At 38.1% G+C, this 20573-nt stretch overlaps 1 protein-coding gene across 6 annotated transcripts in view; it reads right to left on the reverse strand.

Moving 5' to 3' along the window:
• The window catches only part of KIF27 (kinesin family member 27), a 120211-nt gene that overhangs the window by 57011 nt on the left and 42627 nt on the right, over positions 1 to 20573 (reverse strand). For 4 of the 6 annotated variants that reach the window (XM_075549838.1, XM_075549839.1, XM_075549834.1 and 1 more), the window contains 4 exons: positions 16041 to 16247; positions 7235 to 7401; positions 6586 to 6692; positions 4433 to 4588 (listed from right to left, as the gene is read on the reverse strand). In XM_075549838.1, the coding sequence (XP_075405953.1) occupies positions 4433 to 4588; positions 6586 to 6692; positions 7235 to 7401; positions 16041 to 16247 (637 nt within the window). The remainder of the gene's footprint in view (positions 1 to 4432; positions 4589 to 6585; positions 6693 to 7234; positions 7402 to 16040; positions 16248 to 20573) is intronic. The other 2 variants (XM_075549837.1, XM_075549836.1) reach the window with 1 other exon arrangement.

The following is a 20573-nucleotide window of genomic DNA, read 5'->3' on the forward strand; positions in this document are numbered from 1 at the left end:
CAAATTAGTTTTTTGGGTGGTGGTGGTAGAGGGTTACGCATTTGATTGGGACAAAATCCACATATCATGCATTTCAATAGTTTCATCATATCAAGTAGAGTTAAGAAAAAAGAGAAGCTTTCACTCACTTTTCACTCACTCACACACACTCTCACTCACACTGTCATTTATTCACATACTCATTCTCTCACTCACTCACTCACTCTCACCCACCCTCTCACTCACTTACACTCATGTACTCTCACTCACACACTCACTCTCACTCATTCACTCACTCATTCACACACTCACTCACCCACTCTCTCACACACTCACTCACTCACTCTCTCACACACTCACTCACTAAATCACTCATTCTATCACTCTCTCACACACGCACTCTCTCACACATTCACAAAAAAAGAAAAAAAAGTTGTACTATCATTACCATATCAATTTATATATATATTTTTATTCCTTGTTATTAGCTTCCCATTTCCTCCCAACCTTCCATGCCATGCCTCCAAGAAACCATGATTTCAGTTACTGTCTCTATTGATTCACCCATCTTGGACATACCCATAAACAAACAAATAAAAAAGCTAACAACAACAAAATAAGAGAAAAACCTCAATAAAAAGAAAGTAGAAATTATTAAAAATGGGTAAAAAGAGAAATCAAATGGTAAAGTGTTTAACCTAGTTACATCTGCATAATCCATTTTCCAATACACTCTGAAAGACAGCTAGGCTACTCAAATCCTTGGTCTATTTTCAAAGGAAATTCACTGGAAGCTTAATCCACATTATCCCTTCTTTTTTTTTTTTAACTTTTAAGTAGATCAAAGGGGGATCCAAGAAGATGTTACATGTTAACTTAACTATGTCTACTATAAAAGCCTTGGGGCCTATCAGTTATGGGCTGTGATCCACATACAAGGTTTGCAGTTTGAAACCACCAGCTTCCTACTCCTGTAGAGAGTTACAGTCTCAGGTAAACAAACGGCCATCTAGCTTAGAAGCAACAAAGCCCACATAGAAGAAGCACACCTGCCTGTGTGATCATGAGGCATCGAAGGGATTGGGTATCAGGCATCAAGGAACAAAAAAATCATATCATTGTGAATGCAGGGGAGTGCAGATTGGGGACCCAAAGCCCATCTGTGGGCAAGTGGATATCCCCTTACAGGAGGGTCACGGAAAGGAGATGAGCAGTCAGGGTGCAGTGTAGCAATGATGATACATACAACTTTCCTCTAATTCTTAAATGCTTCCTTCCCCTACTATCATGATCCCACTTCTACCTCACAAATCCAGCTAGACCAGAAGATGTACACTGGTATAGATAGGAACTGGAAACATAGGGAATCCAGGACAGATGAATCCCTCAGGACCAGTGGCAAGAGTGGTGATATCTCGAGGGTGGATATAAACTCCTCTCTGGGGGACAGACAACAGACAAGTGGGTGAAGGGAGACATCAGACAGTGTAAGATGTGACAAAACAACAGTAATTTATAAATTATCAAGGGTTCATGAGGGAGGGGGGAGAAAAAACGAGGAGCTGATGCCAAGGGCTTAAGCAGAAAGAAAATGTTTTGAGAATGATGATGGCAACAAATGTACAAATGTGCTTGACACAATGGATGGATGTAGGGATTGTGGTAAGAATTATATGAGCCCCTAATAAAATGATTTTTTAAAAAGGAGTTACAGTCTCGAAAACCCTAAGAGGCAGTTCTATTCTGACCTTTGGGGTGCTATAAGTTGGCATCAACTGAACGGCAGTGAGTAGTAGTAGATCTACTATAATTGCTACAACACTGGCTATTCATAGCCCTCAGATATGGTAAGAGCGATTCACCAGCAGCTTGGGAACCCTGCAAATGGATTTTGGGCTTCCACTGTCATCCATAGCCTTCTACGAACCAGGTTGTTCACAATTTAAGCTCTGATACCATTTGTTCCTTCGGATTTGGATTTTATTATTTACAGCCCTTGGAAAAACTTGATTTTTTTCCTTTATTTCTAACCATGTCCTTACATTTTGGTTTTCCAATTCCAGTCTTTTCACAGTTCGTTTTAATATTATACTGTATCTTCTCAAGTTGTCCTATAAATTTTTCTGTTGAGCTCTTTTACTTAATTTCTTCTGTTCACTTTAGTTTCTCTCTTCTGACATCCACTTTGGTCTTTTATTTTTTCTTATTTGAATGACTTTTTGTTTTTTTTCTGTATAATCCACATCTTGTCAGGCATCATTCCACATCTTGTCAGGTCTTCTGTCATTAGTGTTCAAGACATCAAATCTATTATTGAGATGGTCTCAGAATTCAGGTAGGATATACATATTTTAGTTCTTGTGTGAAGATATGTGAAATGCTAAGATGCATTTACGCACTTTCAAGGACTGTTCCATAGTGTCCTGCATGATGATATTGATCTATTCCATTTTACCTTTCCACAAATGTAGTTGCTTTGATCCCTTTGTATTCCATCTGGTGACGTCCAGTGGTTAGTTGCCATTATGTTGTCAAAAAATGTATTTGCAATGAATAAGTTATTGGCTTGTTAAAATTCTATCATGCAATCTCAAGCTTCATTCCGTCACCAAAGCCAAAGACGAGCTACTAATCCTTCTTCTGTTTGCAATTTCATTTTACAATCACCAGTGATTATCAATGCATTTTGATTGCATATTTGACCAATTTCAGACTCAAGAAGTTGAAAATTTTTTCAACCTCTTTATCATTGCCTTTAGCGGTTGGTGCATAAATTTGAATAGCAGTTGTATTAGCTGATTTTCCCTGTACGTGTACATATATTATCCAATCCCAGCATAGAACTTCAAGATAAATTGAAATATTCTTGACAATATATGTGGCACCGTTCCTCTTCCATTATCATCCCTGACACAGTAAACCCTATGATTGGCTGATTCGAAGAGACCAATACCAGTCCATTTCAGCTCACTAATGCTTAGGATAGAAATCTTTATGGATTCCATTTAATTTTATAACAACTTCCAATTTTTTTAGATTCCTATTTTGTACATTCCACATTATGATTATTAGTGGATGTCCATAGTTGTCTCTTCTCATTTCACTCATGCCTCACAGTAAATGAAGGTTCAGGTACATCAGTTGTTCCAGGCACATCATTAAAGTTGACTCTGCTCTAAGGAAGTAGGCTCTTCCTTCATAAAACCTCAAACTAATTTACCATGCTTCCTCAGCCCCCCTGCCCCCACTATCATGACCTCAGTTCTACTTTACAAGTCCAGCTAGACCAGAGCATATACACTGGTACAGATAAGGGCTCTCGACACATGGAATCCAAGACAGATAAGCCCCGCAGGTACAATAATGGGAATAATGATACCATAAGGGTAGGGGAAAGGTAGGGGGAGAAAGGGAGAACTGATTGCAATGATGAATGTATTTACCTCCCCATTCCAACCCAAGGTGCCGAAAACAGAAACATGGGTGTCGGGAGACGACGGACAGTGTAAGATATGAAAATAATAATTTATATAATTCATGAGCATAGGAAGTTGGGAGAAGGAGGAAAAAAATTGAGGAGCTGATACCAAGGGCTTAAGTAGAAAGAAAATGTTTTGAAAAGGATGATGTCCACATATGTACAAATGTGCTTGACACAATGAATGTATGGGTTATTATAAGAGCTGTAAGAGCCCCCAGTAAAATTATTAAACATAAAACAAAAAAAAAAAACCCTCAAACTGCCACCAAGTTAATGCTGACTCACAGAGTAGAACTGTCCCTGTAAATCTTTATGAGAACAGAAAGCATGGTCTTCCTCCCACAGCCCCTCTCTAGATTAATTTTTAGTGCCTTCCAACCTGAGGGACTCATCTTCTAGCACTTCATCAGAAATGTTCCTTTGCTAGTCTTAAGGCTTTCGGTGGCTAATCCTTCAGAAGTAAATGCCTTATTCCTTCTTCCTAGTCTTAGTAGGGGAAGTCTGCTGAAACCTATTCACCATGGGTTACCCTGCTTATATTTGAAACACTAATGACAGAGCTTCCAGCATCACGGCAACACATAAGCCACCACAGTGTGGCAAACTGAAGGATGAGTCATATACATATTTCTATATCTCTCTTCATTCTAAACTCAACTACTGACCTTAAAAACTTTGAAGTGGAATTGCCTTTAAGAGTCAACTGTCCCTGAACTAAACTGGCTAACTCATTCTAGAACAAAATAGTTTAAGTTCACTTGGTTAAAACAACTCATAAATAAAATCAAAGTATAAAAGGTTTTTTTGATAACTAATTTCCCATATATTGGCTCTAAGATACACCCTGATATATACCAAATTCCAAGCTACAATGGGCAGGCCTAAGCATCAAAAACCAAAGTAAATGTAACATCAGAAGCAATTTTAAAATTCCTTGCTTCTTCTAAGATCTGGTTGATAGGTTACTGTTACCTGTTTTCATCAGTTCTTTAATAAGATCTTCCTTCATCTTGATGTTAATTGTGAGTTCTCTCATTTTTTGCTTAGCTTCAGTGAGTAAGAGTTCAGACTTCCTTAATTTTTGCAAATTTAACTCTTGACTTTCCCGAAGACAATCAATCTTTGCATCTTTCACATTAAAAAAAAGAGAAAGAGAAAACGAAATGCTCTTATAATATTCAACAGACAACAAACCCAAACAATCCCATTGCCATCAAGCCAATTTCGAGTCACAGTGACCCTACAGGACAAAGTAGAGCTACCCCACAGGGTTTCCAAGGCTATTATCTTTATGGAAGCAGAGGGCCTGTCATCTTCACTCTATTCAACAGAAACAGTTACAAAAGGAAAGCAGACACAAAAGACAGCTAAAGAGAGCAGAAAAGGGCAGGGAAAATACACAGTAATTAAGGCTGGTTTTGAGCTTACAGTAGAGCTTTCCTTTCCTTAAAAGTATGTGTGTGTATATACATATACATATATATACTTAGTCATATACTATAGATTCTGGGACATAGTTTTCACTGTATTTTTGTGGTTTTAACAGTTCGTGGAGTGTGCTAGTTACAGTGAGGGGAAAGGGGGTTAATGGGAACTCATGTCAAGAAGGAAAAATGTTTTTGAAACTGGTAGCAATTGTACTGCTTGATGTGATTGAACTATGGAATGATATGATAACTGTATTAGTTTCCAATGAAATGATTTGGAGGAAAGAAAAGAGAGCATTGGCTCTAAAGATAAAATATGTTGTTAGTTGCCATCCAGCTGAGACACTTGTTGATCCCATGTGCTTCAGAGTAGAACTGTCATCACAGGGGTTTCAAAGATGTAACATTATCACTAGGTCTTCCAACATGCCTCTAATCCATGTCACCCAGGGACTCCTCATTCAACATCTTAAGATAGTCTGTAGTTTGAATTTTGCTTTAACTTGACCTAATTTGCAAGATATATAAAAATCTCCAGTGACATCTGCCAGTGAATAGAGGATTGGCTTAGTTCTTATTTTCAGTTTTATTGTGATTGGAGAATAGAGCCTGTACCATGCTGCTCAGTGTGTGATAATGTTCGTTACTGTTTGTTACCTTCTGTAAAATGTAAATTCTCAATGTCACTAAACATATTATTTTAGTTTAGCTCACATTGAGTTGAGGTTTCACAGCAAGACTTTCTTCATGAAGTAGTGGCTGATTTACCTTCTGCCTGAGTTTCTTACCTGGTTGCTGCAGACCAGTAACAAACAGTTCAAGAAAAATTACCATATTACACTGATCTAAGATTTCTACATTTTGACATTTATTTTAACTGTATTGGACATGATATATAGTCAATTTATTATAAGCTCTTAAAAAAGATGTTCTCGACCTTCATAGGATAAGACTTGCCAAGTTTACATTTTATATACCCTTATTCTTTTTTTGTGGTTTAACCACTTATGTACCAAGAATGATGAGTTAAAATTTCCTACAATCCTATAGTTTTTGCTACATATTTATTTAAAGTTTAATTTAGACACAGTAGCTACCTTTAGAGAGCAGGATCAGGGGAGGGAGAGCTTTTAAAATTTCTGTGCATTTTGTTCTGTTTCCATCTGCATCCTTTACAACATTTGAATATTCCCTTTTTTAACATACACGTTTTTTGATGCCATTATTTTATGTACAAAAATTCTCAATTGTGTAGTAGGGCATTACAAGTCCCCAGTAAACTCTAATGCCCAATACATGTGAGGTGTGTAAAATGTAGAGTAAAAAGTTTTAAAATAAATATGAAGGTACATAAACAAGCATATATATGTAAATGAAGTAGTAGACACCTTAGTAGATTATTTATGCCGGTTACTCTAAAGTAATCAAATGCCTTTCAACTCAGGCTTGAATGTAAAATCCCTATTCTGAGAGTTAGCCTCTAAGTCTACCCAGAACAGACTAGTCTAAAGTGAAAAATACTTCTAATGAAGTAGGAAGATTGAAAAATTCAAAACCAGAAGTTAAGCAGACAACATAATAAAGATTCCTCTAACCAAGAAAGCCCTCATAGCAAACACTAAACTTGGAGAACTCCTAGATGTTTCTTAAATTACTGACCATATAAACGTTTGATATAAATTATTCAAATTTCTGTACCTTCATTTGTCAAAGTCGACTTGTGTGTTCGACCCTGAGTGTCATTCAATTCAATAAGAGAAGAAACAGGGCTTAGCTTTTGAATCACTGGGAGACTTCTACGTTGTCTTTAACAAAAAGAAAGGAAAAAAGTGAAGAGCAAAGACAACTTGTTTGTTAGCTTTTTCTAATATACCCTTAAATTAGTTTCCCCAAGAGTGACAGTAATGTTCTTTTAAGTATTATATAAAATGAACAGAATTTTACCAATACTCTTCAAAATAAAAAGATTTGGTGGAAAATGTAATTTTTGTTGCTTATGGTAACAGCAGAATCAAAAATGCAAAAACATCCCTCTGAAAATTAGAATCCAACAACTCTAAAAGGTCTGAAAGCAAAGTGTTGTTAAATTATAAGACTGATGACTATGTTCAAACATTGGCTTCATAACATATTACGTCAATGTATATTCAGCAAAACCTACCTACTCTTAACATTACATGGGAAAGATCTACCTATTACAATGAAAAAAACCTTTACCTGTATAAGAGGGCTTCAAAAACCTGGGAAAATTCCACTATTTTTCTGTTCCATCTTTCCATAATTTTTTTGCTCCTCTTGTAGATCTTCATTGAATCATGAAATTATAATATAAGTCCATTTAACATACCTAATTCCAGATTTCTCCTGGCCTTCTACTTCTTCATCCTCACTATTATCAGAAAATTGGCAGTGGAGGACTTCATCTTGTTCTTCTAAGTGACCCAACAGCATCTGACTGCGTGTTCGAAATCCAGCAGCTATCCGATCCAGAGAGCACATAGGACTTGTGTAGACCTTGTAAATAATTCCCCCACCCAATAACAAAAAATTGTGATTTTTAAAATTTCTCGGCTTATCTTATTTCCCAAAATGTTTTAAGAAGTTACTAGATATGTCCTTTAAAATAACTTTCCACTGACAATATGGCCCCCCGAAAGTCAAAATTCATTTCAAAATCTTACCGTGCCTCATTATGCTGAATAAAATTAGTCAATCACAAAAAGACACACATTGCCTGAAATCACAGTTAGAAAAAGTCATGAAAAGGTTTTCACACAAAGAAACCAACGCTGATGGTTACCAGCAGTGGGAGGGAAAGGAGAGAAGGGAGATCACCTGCTAGAGGGTTGTTAGGGGCAATCGAGTCAGTTCAGACTCATCGCAACCCCATGTACAACAGAACAATATACTGCCTGCTCCCACACCATCCTCACAATTGTGCTGAACTCACTGCTGCAGGCCGTGTCAATCCATCTCCTTGAGGGCCTTCTTTTTCACTGACCTTCCACATTACTAAGCATGACTGATTTTTTTCCCCCAGCAACCAGTGTCCTGATAACATGTGCCAAGTGTGTGAGATGAAGTATTTGCTATCCTTGCTTCTAAGGTGCATTCTGGCTATATTTCTTCCAAGACAAATTTGTTTTTCTGGCAATCCATAGTAGTTTCAATATCCTCTGCCAACATAATTCAAATGTACCCATTTTTCTTTGGTCGTTATTCATTATCCAGTTTTCAAATTAATATGAAGCAATTGAAAATATTTTGGCTTGGATCACACACACTTTAGGTCTCAAAAATGACATCCTTGCTCATCAACACTTTAAAAAAATCTTGTGCAGATTTTCCCAGTGGACTACTTTAATTTCTTGATTGCTGCCTCCATGAACATTAATTATGGATTCAAGCAAAATGAAATCCTTGACTTCAATCTTTTCTCTGTTTATCATGGCACTATTGGTCACATTGTGGGGGTTTTAGTTCTTATACTGGAGTTCTAACCAATACTGAAGGCTATAGTCCTGTCTTCACCAGCAAGTGCTTCAAGATGTCCTAGGTTTCAGCAAGCAAGAATGTCTTATCTATATATTGGAAGTTGTTAATAAGCCTTCCTCTAATCCTGAAGTCTTATTTTTCATATAGTCCTGCTTCTTGGATTATTTGTTCAAAGTACAGATTGAAGGAAGGTGGTTAAAGAATAAACTGATACAAACCTCTCCTGATTTTAAACCAGGCAGTATTTCCCTGTTCTGTTTGAACAATGGCTTTTAATCTGTGTATAGATTCCACATGAACACAATGAAATGTTCTGGAATTCCCATTCTTCTTAATGTGATCCGTAGTCTGTTATAATCCATACATTCATATAATTTTACATAGTCAATAAAATGCAAGTAGATATCTTTCTGGTATTTCCTTTCAAGCAAAAGTCATCTGGCTTCAACAATGATATCCCTCTAGCCCTGTCTTCTTCTGAATTTTAATTGGTATTCCATAAATTCCTGGAACCTTGTTTTCCTTTTTCTTTTAAATCATTTTATTGGGGCTCGTGCAACTCTTATCACTATCCATATGTTCATCCATTGTGTCAAGCATATTTGTTGCCATCATCATTCTCAAAACATTTTCTTTCTACTTGAGCCCTTGGCATCAGCTCCTGGAGCCTTGTTTTTCAATAATGCCTTCAGAATAGCTTAGACTTCTTTCTTTAGTACCATCAGTTCTGGATCATATTTCCAATGGTCTTAGGAACCGAGAAACCGCTCCTCTATCCGTCTCCACACAGGTCTGCATACATGCAGTTACACCCACATACAAGTACCCGGCATGAAGACTATTACCCATGCTATACCATGCTTCAAGACAAAATTTCATTTATTTGTAATTAGAAATAAATATTTCACAATATATAGTTACATATTGTTTTTGTGATCAATCACTATGCTTTAATTATGTTCAATTTGTAACAATGAAAATATATCCTGCATATCAGATATTTACATTACGATTCATAACAGTAGCAAAATGACAGTTATGAAGTAGCAATGAAAATAAATTGTATGGTTGGGGGTCACCACCACATGAGGGACTGTCTGAAGGGTTGTGGCTTTAGGAAGGTGGTGAACCACTGCAATAGCCACTCTATATCCAAGAGCAAGTTTCAGAGTCTTTTGACATCCATTTTGGTCTTTTCTTTCCTTTTTAATAACTATTTACTTAATATGATATTCTTGATGTCATCCCACAGCTTGTCAGACCTTCTATCATTAATGTTTGTGATAGTTAAGGTTTATTGTGCCAACCTGGGCGATAAACACATGTGGGATTAATTGAAGGGCAGAGAGATAAATGGCTCGGTCAGCCTCGCCCTTGTAGTTCTCAGGTAGCTTGCTTTCTGATGGTCAGACCAGGGTGTGGCTGCCTTTGCCAGTTCCCTGCTCCAGCTGGCAAGGCTCATTTCCTGCAAGACATCCCTGAGAAGCCACATGGACATATCCTGATGCAGCCCTGGTTGCAGGAGCAGCCTTTTTGTGGAGATCCCTGCCAACGCTGAGATGTACATTCACTGATTCAGCTTTCCTTCTGCAGTCGGAATCATTGCGTGTGTTTTGTGAAGTGGAGGAGGACTTTGTAGATCAGTGCTGGACATATGGGCTAATGTTGGACTTATGGGCTTGGACATCACTGGGTTGGGATACTTTCTTAATGTATACTTGCCCTTTATGTAAACACACACACACGTTTTTCTGTGGATTTGTTTCCATAGTTTACCCAGACTAACACAATGTTCAATGTGTCAAATAAGTTCTTGAAATGTTCTCAAAATTTAGGTGCAATATGCTCAAAGTCATATTTTGGCTCTGGTGGATTTGTTTTAATTTTTTTCAACTTCAACCTGAACTTGTAACATAGGAGCGGTTTATGATTTGTTCCAAATCAGCTCCTGGCCTAGTTCTTGCTGCAGATGTTGAACTTCTCTATTGCCTCTTCCCAAAGATGTAGTCAATTTGATTTCTGTGTATTACACCTGTCATAAGTCATGTGTGTGTGCAGCTGCTATTTATGTTGCTGAACAAGATATTTGCAATGAAGAAGTTGTTGGTCCTACAAAATTCTGTCATGCAATTTCCAACTTTGTTTCTATCACCAAGGCCACAATATAGAAGGTAAACAAGGGTTAACTTGGATGAAGGGAAAGACAATATCCAAAGAGAAAGACAAAAAATTATGGAAATAGGCAAGACTATGGGAGGTCTGATGGAGTGTTTAATGTAAAACTGACTATCTACTTTTCTCTGTAGACCAAATTCACAATAAAATGTTTTTTTTAAGAATACTATTGCACATCACAATTTCCCCAAGAATCTATATATCTAGTCCTCTTCTAGAAAGCTCATCTGTCTTCAGTGACAGCTTCATGGAAAACAGCATGTATAAATGAAACCAAAGACATGGCTCTGTGAAAGCATCATCTTAAAAAGAGCGCCGGCATTGCCCCAAAAGTGTGCAAGCCCATCCACAGAATAGTGCAGAGAGAGCAAACCCTGCATCCAGAATCCCTCCACCTCCCTGATGGGACAACTGTTCCCTGTATCATTCTTCCCAGATCAGAAACCTGGAGCACCATCATGTTGCTGCTACTCCCCATTTATCCAAATTTCACCACAGGGAGAAATTCAGAGCTATTTTTACTCCTTCTACAATAGTGTTTCCTTAGGATCAAATATTAGGTCCAAAACCAAAACTCACTGCCATTGAGTCAATGCCAACTAATAGCAACACTGTAAGACAGGGTAGAACTGTCTATATGACTTTCTGAGACTATTAACTCTTTACAGGAGTAGAACACCTGTCTTTCTCTCTCAGAGCAGCTAGTGGTTTTGAACTGTTCATCTTGCAGTTAGCAGTTCAACATGTAACCACTACTATTAGGTAGCCATTGAAAATTATGATATAATATGCAGTATTTATGGACTGCCAAATATTCATGATATGCTATAAGTTGAGAAATGGTAGAAATTAAAGTTTATACATAAACATAATAAATATATAACAAAATTTAAAGATAAGTAAGATCAATGGAAAACGCTTGTTTTTCATGGAAAAACTTGTCATTGGAAAAGACTTCTCATTCTTTCTCTTCAATAGATATCAAAGTTTTAAATACTGATAAATAGTATCAATCTCTCTGTAATCAATAATTTTGGAAACGATTAAGCCATTTTGCCCCTTTTCTTGAGTATTATCTTAAGTTGGGGAAACATCTCACTATTTTCACTATAATAAAATATCAGAGCCACTTATACGATATGGACACCTTAGAGTAATCATCCATTTGAGATCCAAGCCATTTACTCAAGGACAAAGTTCAGAGGGTTTAAAAGGCAGAGGAAAGAAACAGGAAACACAGCTAGAAAGCAGGACCAATGACGTGACATTGAGGGAACTGCACTGTGTGAAAAGAAACAAAATGTGGATGATTTGTTGAATGCTCTGTAAACCGTCATTCAATTCCCCATAAAAAGTGTAAAATAAACTACTTAACAATATTCTTCCATATCAGAGAAAGGAACCTTAGTGGGGGAGAAAAGAAAACCGTAGCTGGAGTTCTGCCAAGGAGGTAGCAATCTCAGAGAAAATGAACTGGTGTCTCATACAACTGTTGGACTTAATTTAGCTAGTGTTGACATCCAACTTAAAACCTTTCCCACACTTAGACCCACAGAATAGTAGAACGAATTGTAAGTCCTGCCATACTGGGTCTCCAGGCAAGCCTGCCTGCCCACATCTGCTAGAGAGACCAGTCTAAGCCAGAGAAGATTCCTGGGCACACAGAGGAGCAGGAGATGGCCTTTGGTATCTTCCTCCTCTTCCCTTTCTTTGGTAAAACAAAGAGAAAACTCAGGCTACTTTGAAACACTAACTGTGGAAATCTTTATTCAGTCATGACTGTCTGACTTGTACAGATGAGACTAAAAGGGCCTTGTCCTTCTCACAGAATCATGGAGCTCTGGATCCCCCCCAAAGAGTGTGTGCATGTGTGTATGTGTGTGCATTTAATAAAATATGGAGAGAAAATGAAGCTAAGAAACTCGAAATAGGTGACACTTTATAACTACAAAGCACAAACATTATTAATAAATAAAAGAAGGGGCAGAAACAAATATAACTACTTGTTTTAGGTGTCATCGACTTGATTTTGACTCAGAGCAAGTAGCCAAGAGAGGACAAATATTAACTATAAATATATATAATTCTTAAATTTTTAACTATGATATTTGAATCCTGGAAATACTTTCTCTTTCATCTCAAATAGTCTATGAAATTTTACCATATATCCAACCATAAATTAAATATAATAACCATAATTTATATTTTTAAATCCAATTCCTCAAGACTGTAAAATTCATATAAGGACAGCATCTGTCTTGTTCATTCTGAGACATCTAGTACACATGTGCTTGTGTTGAGAACACAATGGGACAGGTACCAACTGGGCACTGCAGGAGTCTACAAATTATGCACATCCTCAATCCATCCTTCCTGGTACTTCCTATCACCAAAGAATCTGGGGCTCTCACACTCCTAGTCGTACTGCAAGTGCCAAACTAGAACTGCCATTCATATCCAAGTATGTCTGACTATTAGGTCTATAATGTGGCTCATATTAGCACTTCTTCTAGCAGTTCTTACTCTATAACTGTAGCTATCACATAGTTCTCACTAAAATAATTTCTACCCGTAAAATTAGTAAATATGAGCTAAAACTCATGAACCTATTTAGTTTTTCTATAGAACATATTCATTTTACATGTTTATCACCCACTATACATTGAAAATTAAATAAAAAATAAAATTCCATGTTGATTATATCACAAGATCAAATAATACATAAATGTCATTTAGAAAGAATAAGGAATAGAATGCAAACCAAAATAGTCTCCACCCTCATCTCAGTCCAGGGTGGTTAAAAGAAAAAAATTAAAATTTCATGAAGATATTAGATTTACCTGGTTGGAACCGAGGGCTCAATATAATGTAAATGTCTAGAAGAGAATGAGGGCAACATATGCACAAACATGCCTGATTCAACTGATGTATGGATTTTAGTAAGAATTGTATGAGTTCCCAATAAAATGATTTTAAAAAGATCACATTTGGCTGGCCCCAGTATGAGAAATTATGCCAATCAGTGACTAAGGGCGATACAGGGGACTGCACCGGAGACACAGTGTGGGAATTGCACCTGACCTGATCCCACCACACCGAGGCAAATCACTGGGGGAGTGCAGCGGAACAGCAAGGGAATGGAGTGGCAAGGTCCCCAGGGAATGAGGAAAGTGGACTTTGGGGCCAGGGCGTGGTGCCCCAACAGACTGGACTGGAAAACGCTCCTAAGGGCCAGCAAACGATCCCTGAACTAACTACAAGCTTTTCTCTTGTGAACTGTTTTGTTCTGTTCTTTGTCAGTGGTTTGTTTTTGTTGTTTTGTTGTCTGGTTGTATACTGTTGCTTTGTTTTCCTCTGTCTTGTTTTCGTGCATGTTAGTGTCTCCACAGGTCTGTCTGAATAGGACAGGCTGGATGAACTATCTGGAGGAAAAACAACGGGACCGACAGTTCCGGGGGGACTTGGGGTGGGGGGGTAGGGGGGGTAAGGAAGTGGTGTTAACAAACCCAGGGACAAGGGAAAAACATGGGACCCCAAATGGTAGAGAAGGGGGAGTGGCAGGCCTGGGGGGAAATGATCAAGGGTAAGGTTGCTTAGAAAAGAGGTATACTCTAGCCCAGGTGGCGACGAAGCATGGTAGTAGGGCAGGAGGAAAGTCAAGGGAGATGGAGGAAAGAGCTAGGAGTCAAAGGGCATTCATGGAGGTCTACACAAAGACATGTACATGCAAATATATATAGGAGGATGGGGAAATAGATCTATGTGTCTATATTTATAGGTCAAGTATTAAGGTGGTGGAAGGACCTTGGGCCTCTACTCAAACACTCCCTCAATGCATGAATACCTTCTTTTATTAAATTGGAACTCTATGATGCTCACTCTCCTGACACAACGGCTGGAGCCAAAGTGGGTGAACAAGTAAATGTGGTGAAGAAAGCTGATGGTGCCCGGCTATCAAAAGAGATAGTGACTGGGGTCTTAAAGGCTTGAAGATAAACAAGCGGCCATCTAGCTCAGAAGCAGCAAAGCCCACATGGAAGAACACACCAGCCTGGGTGATCGAGTGGTCCCGAAGGGATCAGTTACCAGGCATCAAAGAACAAAAAATCATATCAATGACTGCACACCTCCATGATAGGATCGCTGAAGACAAATGGGTGCATAAGCAAACATGGTGAAGAAAGCTGATGGTGCCCGGCTATCAAAAGAGATAGTGTCTGGGGTCTTAAAAGCTTGAAGGTGAACAAGCGGCCATCTAGCTCAGAAGCAAAAAAGCCCACATGGAAGGAGCACACCGGCCAGTGCGATCACGAGGTGCCAAGGTACCAGGTATAAGGCATCATGCAAAAAAAAAAAAAAGATATAAGTATGTGTATGTATGTGTATATGTGTGTATATGTATATGTATATATGTATATATATACCATATTAAATGAAGGGGGAAGTGCAGAGTGGAGACCCAAGGCCCAAGTGTCGGCCAATGGAGATCCCCTCATAGAGGGGTATAGGAGAGGAGATGGGTTAAGTAGGGTGCGAGGTAGTACCGATGAAGAACACAGCTTTCCCCCAGATCCTGAATGCTTCCTCCCCGCAACTACCATGATCCGAATTCTACCTTGCAGGGCTGGATAGGACAGAGGCTGTACACTGGTACATATGAGGGCTGGAGGTACAGGGAATCCAGGGTGGATGATACCTTCAGGACCAAGGGTGTGAGGGACGATGCTGGGAGAGTGGAGGGTGAGTGGGTTGGAAAGGGGGAACTGATTACAAGGATCCACATGTGACCTCTTCCCTGGGAGAGGGAAAGCAGAGAAGGGGGGAAGGGAGACTCCGGATAGGGCAAGATATGACAAAATAACGATGTATAAATTACCAAGGGCACATGAGGGAGGGGGGAAAGGGGAGGGAGGGGATAAAAAAATGAGGACCTGATACAAGGGGCTTAAGTGGAGAGCAAATGCCTTGAGAATGATTGGGGCAGGGAATGTATGGATGTGCTTTATACAATTGATGTATGTATATGTATGGATTGTGATAAGAGTTGTATGAGTCCCTAATAAAATGTAAAAAAAGAAAAGAGGAGAAAAAAAATGATTAGGGCAAAGACTGTACAGATGTGCTTTATACAATTGATGTATGTATATGTATGAACTGTGATAAGAATTGTATGAGCCCCAATAAATTGTTAAAAAAAAAAGAATTGTACAAGCCCCCAATAAAATGATTTTTTTAAACCAAAAAAAAAAAAAAGATCACATTTAGTGAAAAATTCTTACTATGTCAATAAAAGGTTACATTCTCTTGTTTACCCATTTTTATTAAAAATAATAATTCTTGGATATAAAATAAAACATGATTGCATTGAAGAGTAAACCAATTTGCTCTCTAAACATTCACCCAAATGGGGGGACCCAATGAGACTTTGTATATAAAATGTATTAAACCTAAAAATAAGAAAAAGATTGATGTTTGGACTTTACCTTCCTGGAATCTGGTCTTGCTGGGATATAAATATAATGCCTCAAATGATTATCAAATGGTACAGTAAATGGTCTCTTTTCAAGTATCCTGGCATCTGGCCCATCTCCACAAGTTTCCTTCACTGAAGAAGTCATTGACAGGTTAAGTTTTGTTAGTTCTTCACTCAGTTGATCCACAAGAAGTTGTTGTTCTATTATTTTTTCATTCTTTGTAGAAGAGAATTTTTTAAACAGAGAACTTCAGTACAAGTATAGATTATGATTAAAACTAAATTTTACAATGACCAAAATCATAAATTTTTTTCACAATTACTTTTAAAGAACAAAAAAACCCATTTATCCAAAGACTTGTGTTTGAAAATATCTAGGATTGTTTCTAGGCCAGAAAATATCTAGGTTGGAAAAAAACATCATGCTTAGTAAAGCAGAGGGCCAACCAAGAAGACTGTCTGTCAATGAGACAGACTGACACAGTGGCTTCAACAATGGACTCAAATAGAGTTAAGTATTAGGTGAGCACAGGACAGTCTGTACTGCTGTTGTACATAGGGTCATTGTGGGTTGGAAGCAATTTGAGGGCACCTACAACACAACAATAGCCTTTTCTGAGAGGTAAAAACTTTTGAATAGTAGTAGCAACAAACACAGCAACAAAAGAGTAAAATGCTCAGAGATAACGGCCCACACACTATGGCTGGTTGGTTGGCCAACCTGACACTATTTAATTAGTTGGTCTTTAAAAGTATGAACTTTATAACTGAAACTCAAAAATTAAACTAAGACAACAAAGTTGAATGGTAAAGAACTGTACAGAGAGGTGACAGCAAAGCGAATGCAAAGTGGTAATGGGTGCAACAGAATTAAAGCCTTTTAGTGAATAAGCAAGTCCCAAGAGTAGCCAACTGTTAATCCTGGTAGAAAGGAGAATGGAGAAATCTGAAGTAGACTAAATTGTGTATGATGATTATGTGAGTGTGTGTTTGAACTTTTTAGGTATCCACTAAAAAAAATGGAGCATACCCAATCCAGAAATTTCTAACAACAATCTCTACCTTATAAATGGAAATTATGCAAACAAGAAATTGTCATTAATCTTGGAACATAACATGTTCAATCATATTTAAGTGAGAAAAAAAGACCTAATGTTTCATGGTATTACTGCTATGCAAAATAAATACAATTTGTACAAATTTGTAAAAATTCATATTCAGATAATCAGGATATTTAACTTCAATGGCATACAAGTTTTGACTGGGGACCTTATATTGTCTGAGAAGAGGGTTAAAGTACCAAGTAATATTCTATTTTAAAAGGTCAAAGGTGTGTGGTATACTCGCTAGGCTAACAACTAGGATTGGGGTATGAAGGGAAAAGAACTTATGAGCTAACAGAGAAGCAATCAAATAACGAAAAATTCCCAATTGGTCAAAAAGAAAAAAAGTAGAAAAATAAAGAAAAGGAAACAGTGGGTAGGCTAAGTAAAAAGGACAATGATGGATCTTAGTCAAAATACACTAATTAAATTAAATTTTACAATGAACTAAATAATCCAATTAAAGTCACATCAAGTTTTACTGGGCGTACCTATGCTGTTTACAAGAAACATAACTAACAAAAAAAGAAACACAACTAAAATAGACATGAGAAGATGGGGAAACACTATGTATGTAATAATCAAAAGATAGCTGGTGTCACAAATAACATGGCTATGATTAGATAAAATAGCATCTGGGGTGTTAAAGGCTTGTTTCCAAACAAGCAGCTGTTTAAGTGAGATGTCAACTAAGTCCAGATAGAAGATGCACACCAATATCAGTGACTGAATGATTGTAAATCATATAATCCAAAGGCAAAGGGGGGAATAGTATCAGAGGCTACATTGTGAGATTCTTGTTTGCAGAAAGTTATAGATGACAGGGGAAGCCCGAGATACATTTTTGAGATTCTCACAGGAACTAAGCCTCCAGTGATTTCCTTCTATCCATACTAGAGGTATGGGAAGAAACCAGTTACCAGACTGCATTGGTGAGATGACTATAGGAGATCAAAACGTAAATATGGTGACTGGTTAAAAACTTGTCAGTTGATTTCCACCTCTAATGCATGTTGGGTTTGGGGGTGTGGTAGTTACTTAATTTCATGTCAAGTTGAAGATATATAAAAGTGTAGGGATGGAGTTTAGGCTGTCAATCAGGTCACAGTCTTATGATGACTCCTTGTAGGGGAGGCCTTCTCAAAAAGAGGTCTTGAGAACCTTCTCTGTCTCTCTGCCCACTCTCTCCCTGCCTTCATCTTCCTGCTGGCTGACACTGGTTGCTACCAGGGCCCAGGATACAACCACCACAACTCTTCATCTACCAACCTGTGGTCTCCCTGCATTCTGCATCACTGCATGTGATTGCATGAGTCTGAAGAGGGACTTATGGGCTTAAGTTGGACTGGGCTGGGATATTTTCCTGATATATAAAGCATATATATATAAACTTCTTGATGTAAAGGTCTTCCTTGCACATATACGAGTGTCATTGAATTTGTTTCTCTAGTCAGTCTGACCTAACACAGGTGGTGACCCTCTTCAATTTTTAATAGGTTTTTCTGTTGTTCAGTACATGTACAGATGAAGGACAGCGAGTAAAATAAGGATTTCAGGGGGGGGGGAAGGGTTTCAGGGGTAGAGAGGGGTGATCAGCAGTGGTGATTTGGTGGGGATGGCGGGAGGGAGAGTAAAGAGAGTTAATATCAAGAAATTCAGGAAGGAAAAGAATGTTTTAAAACTGATTGTGGTAGCAATTGTACAATACAGATTGATGTGATTGAACTATGGAATCATAAGATACTTGTATTAGCTCCCAAGAAAACAGTTTTGGGGGTTGGAAATTAAAGCCAAGGAAAAAAATAGTAATAATTACCTAGGGGCATGGCAGGAGGGGGTGGAGAGCTAACAATGAGTACAAGAAGAAAAATGTTCTGAAATTGATGAGGTGATGATTGCATGACTCTTATTAATATGACTGAAAGATTAAGTTGTATGTATATGAATTATATGCCAAGAAAACCATTTAAAATTTCAAAAATGAAAACAGCAAATGCTGACAAGATATGGAGCAATTAGTATCTTAATTATTGCCAGTGTGATGGTAAAGTGGGGCAGTCACTATGAAAAAATATTTTGGTAGTTCCTCAAAAGTTTAAACATAGAGCAAATGTGGTGAAGAAAGCTGATGGTGCCCAGCTATCAAAAGATATAGCGTCTGAGGTCTTAAAGGCTTGGAGGTAAACAAGCAGCCATCTAGCTGAGAAGCAACAAAGCCCACATGGAAGAAGCACACAAGTGTGTGATCACGAGGTGCCAAAGGTATCAGTTACAGGCATTAAAGAACAAAAATCTTATCATTGTGTGCTCACCTCCCTGATACTATCGCTGAAGACAAAAGGGTGCATAAGTAAAATTGGCGAAGAAAGCTGATGGTGCTCAGCTATCAAAAGATACAGCGCCTGGGGTCTTAAAGGCTTGAAGGTAAACAAGCAGCCATCTAGCTCAGAAGCAACAAAGCCCACATGGAAGAAGCACACCAGCCTGTGTGATCACAAGGTATTGAAGGAATCAGGTATCAGGCATCAAAGAACATAAAAATTGTATCAGAGTAAATGAGGGAGGAAATGCAGAGTGGAGACCGAAAGCCCATTTGTAGGCCACTGGACATCCCCTTACAGAAGGGTCGTAGGAGGAGATGATCCAGTGAGGGTGCAAAGTAAAAAACAATGAAACATACAACTTTCTTCTAGCTCCTAAATGCTTCCTCCTCCCCCACTATCATGATCCCAATTCTACCCTTACAAATCTGGCTAGACCAGAGGATGTACACTGGTACAGGTAGAAACTGTAAACACGGGGAATCCAGGACAGATGATCCCTTTAGGACCAGTGCTGAGAGTGGGGATACCGGGAGAGTGGAGTGGAAAGGGGGATCCTACAAGGATCTACATATAACCTCCTCCCTGGGGGGTGGACAAGAGAAAAGTGGGTGAAAGAAGAGGTCAGACAGTGTAATATATGACAAAATAATTTATAAATTATCAAGGGTTCATGAGGGTTGGGAAAAAATGAGGAGCTGATACTGGGGGCTTAGGTGGAGAGCAAATGTTCTGAGAAGGATGAGGGCAATGAATGTACAAATGTACTTTACACAATTGATATATGTGTGGATTGTGGTAAGAGTTGTATGAGCCCCTAATAAAATGATTTTAAAAGAAAGTTTAAACATAGATGTGGGAATGATTAACAACTCCTCTTAATATAATTGAACTACTGAATTGTCTTATATGTAGATAAACCACCAATAAAACTATTTTAAAAAAGAAAAGGTTAAGCATAGAAATTGCCATATGATAAAGCAACTCCACATCTAGGTATGGAAAAGTGAAAGCAGGAAAACAAACAGAAACCTGTAAACCAATTCACTGTAGCACTTTCACAATAAAAAAATGGTAGAATCACCCTAAATGCAAAGATAAATGTATAAACAAAACGTG

This window comes from Tenrec ecaudatus, chromosome 5, assembly GCF_050624435.1.
Source record: "Tenrec ecaudatus isolate mTenEca1 chromosome 5, mTenEca1.hap1, whole genome shotgun sequence".
Classification (NCBI taxonomy): Eukaryota; Metazoa; Chordata; class Mammalia; order Afrosoricida; family Tenrecidae; genus Tenrec; species Tenrec ecaudatus.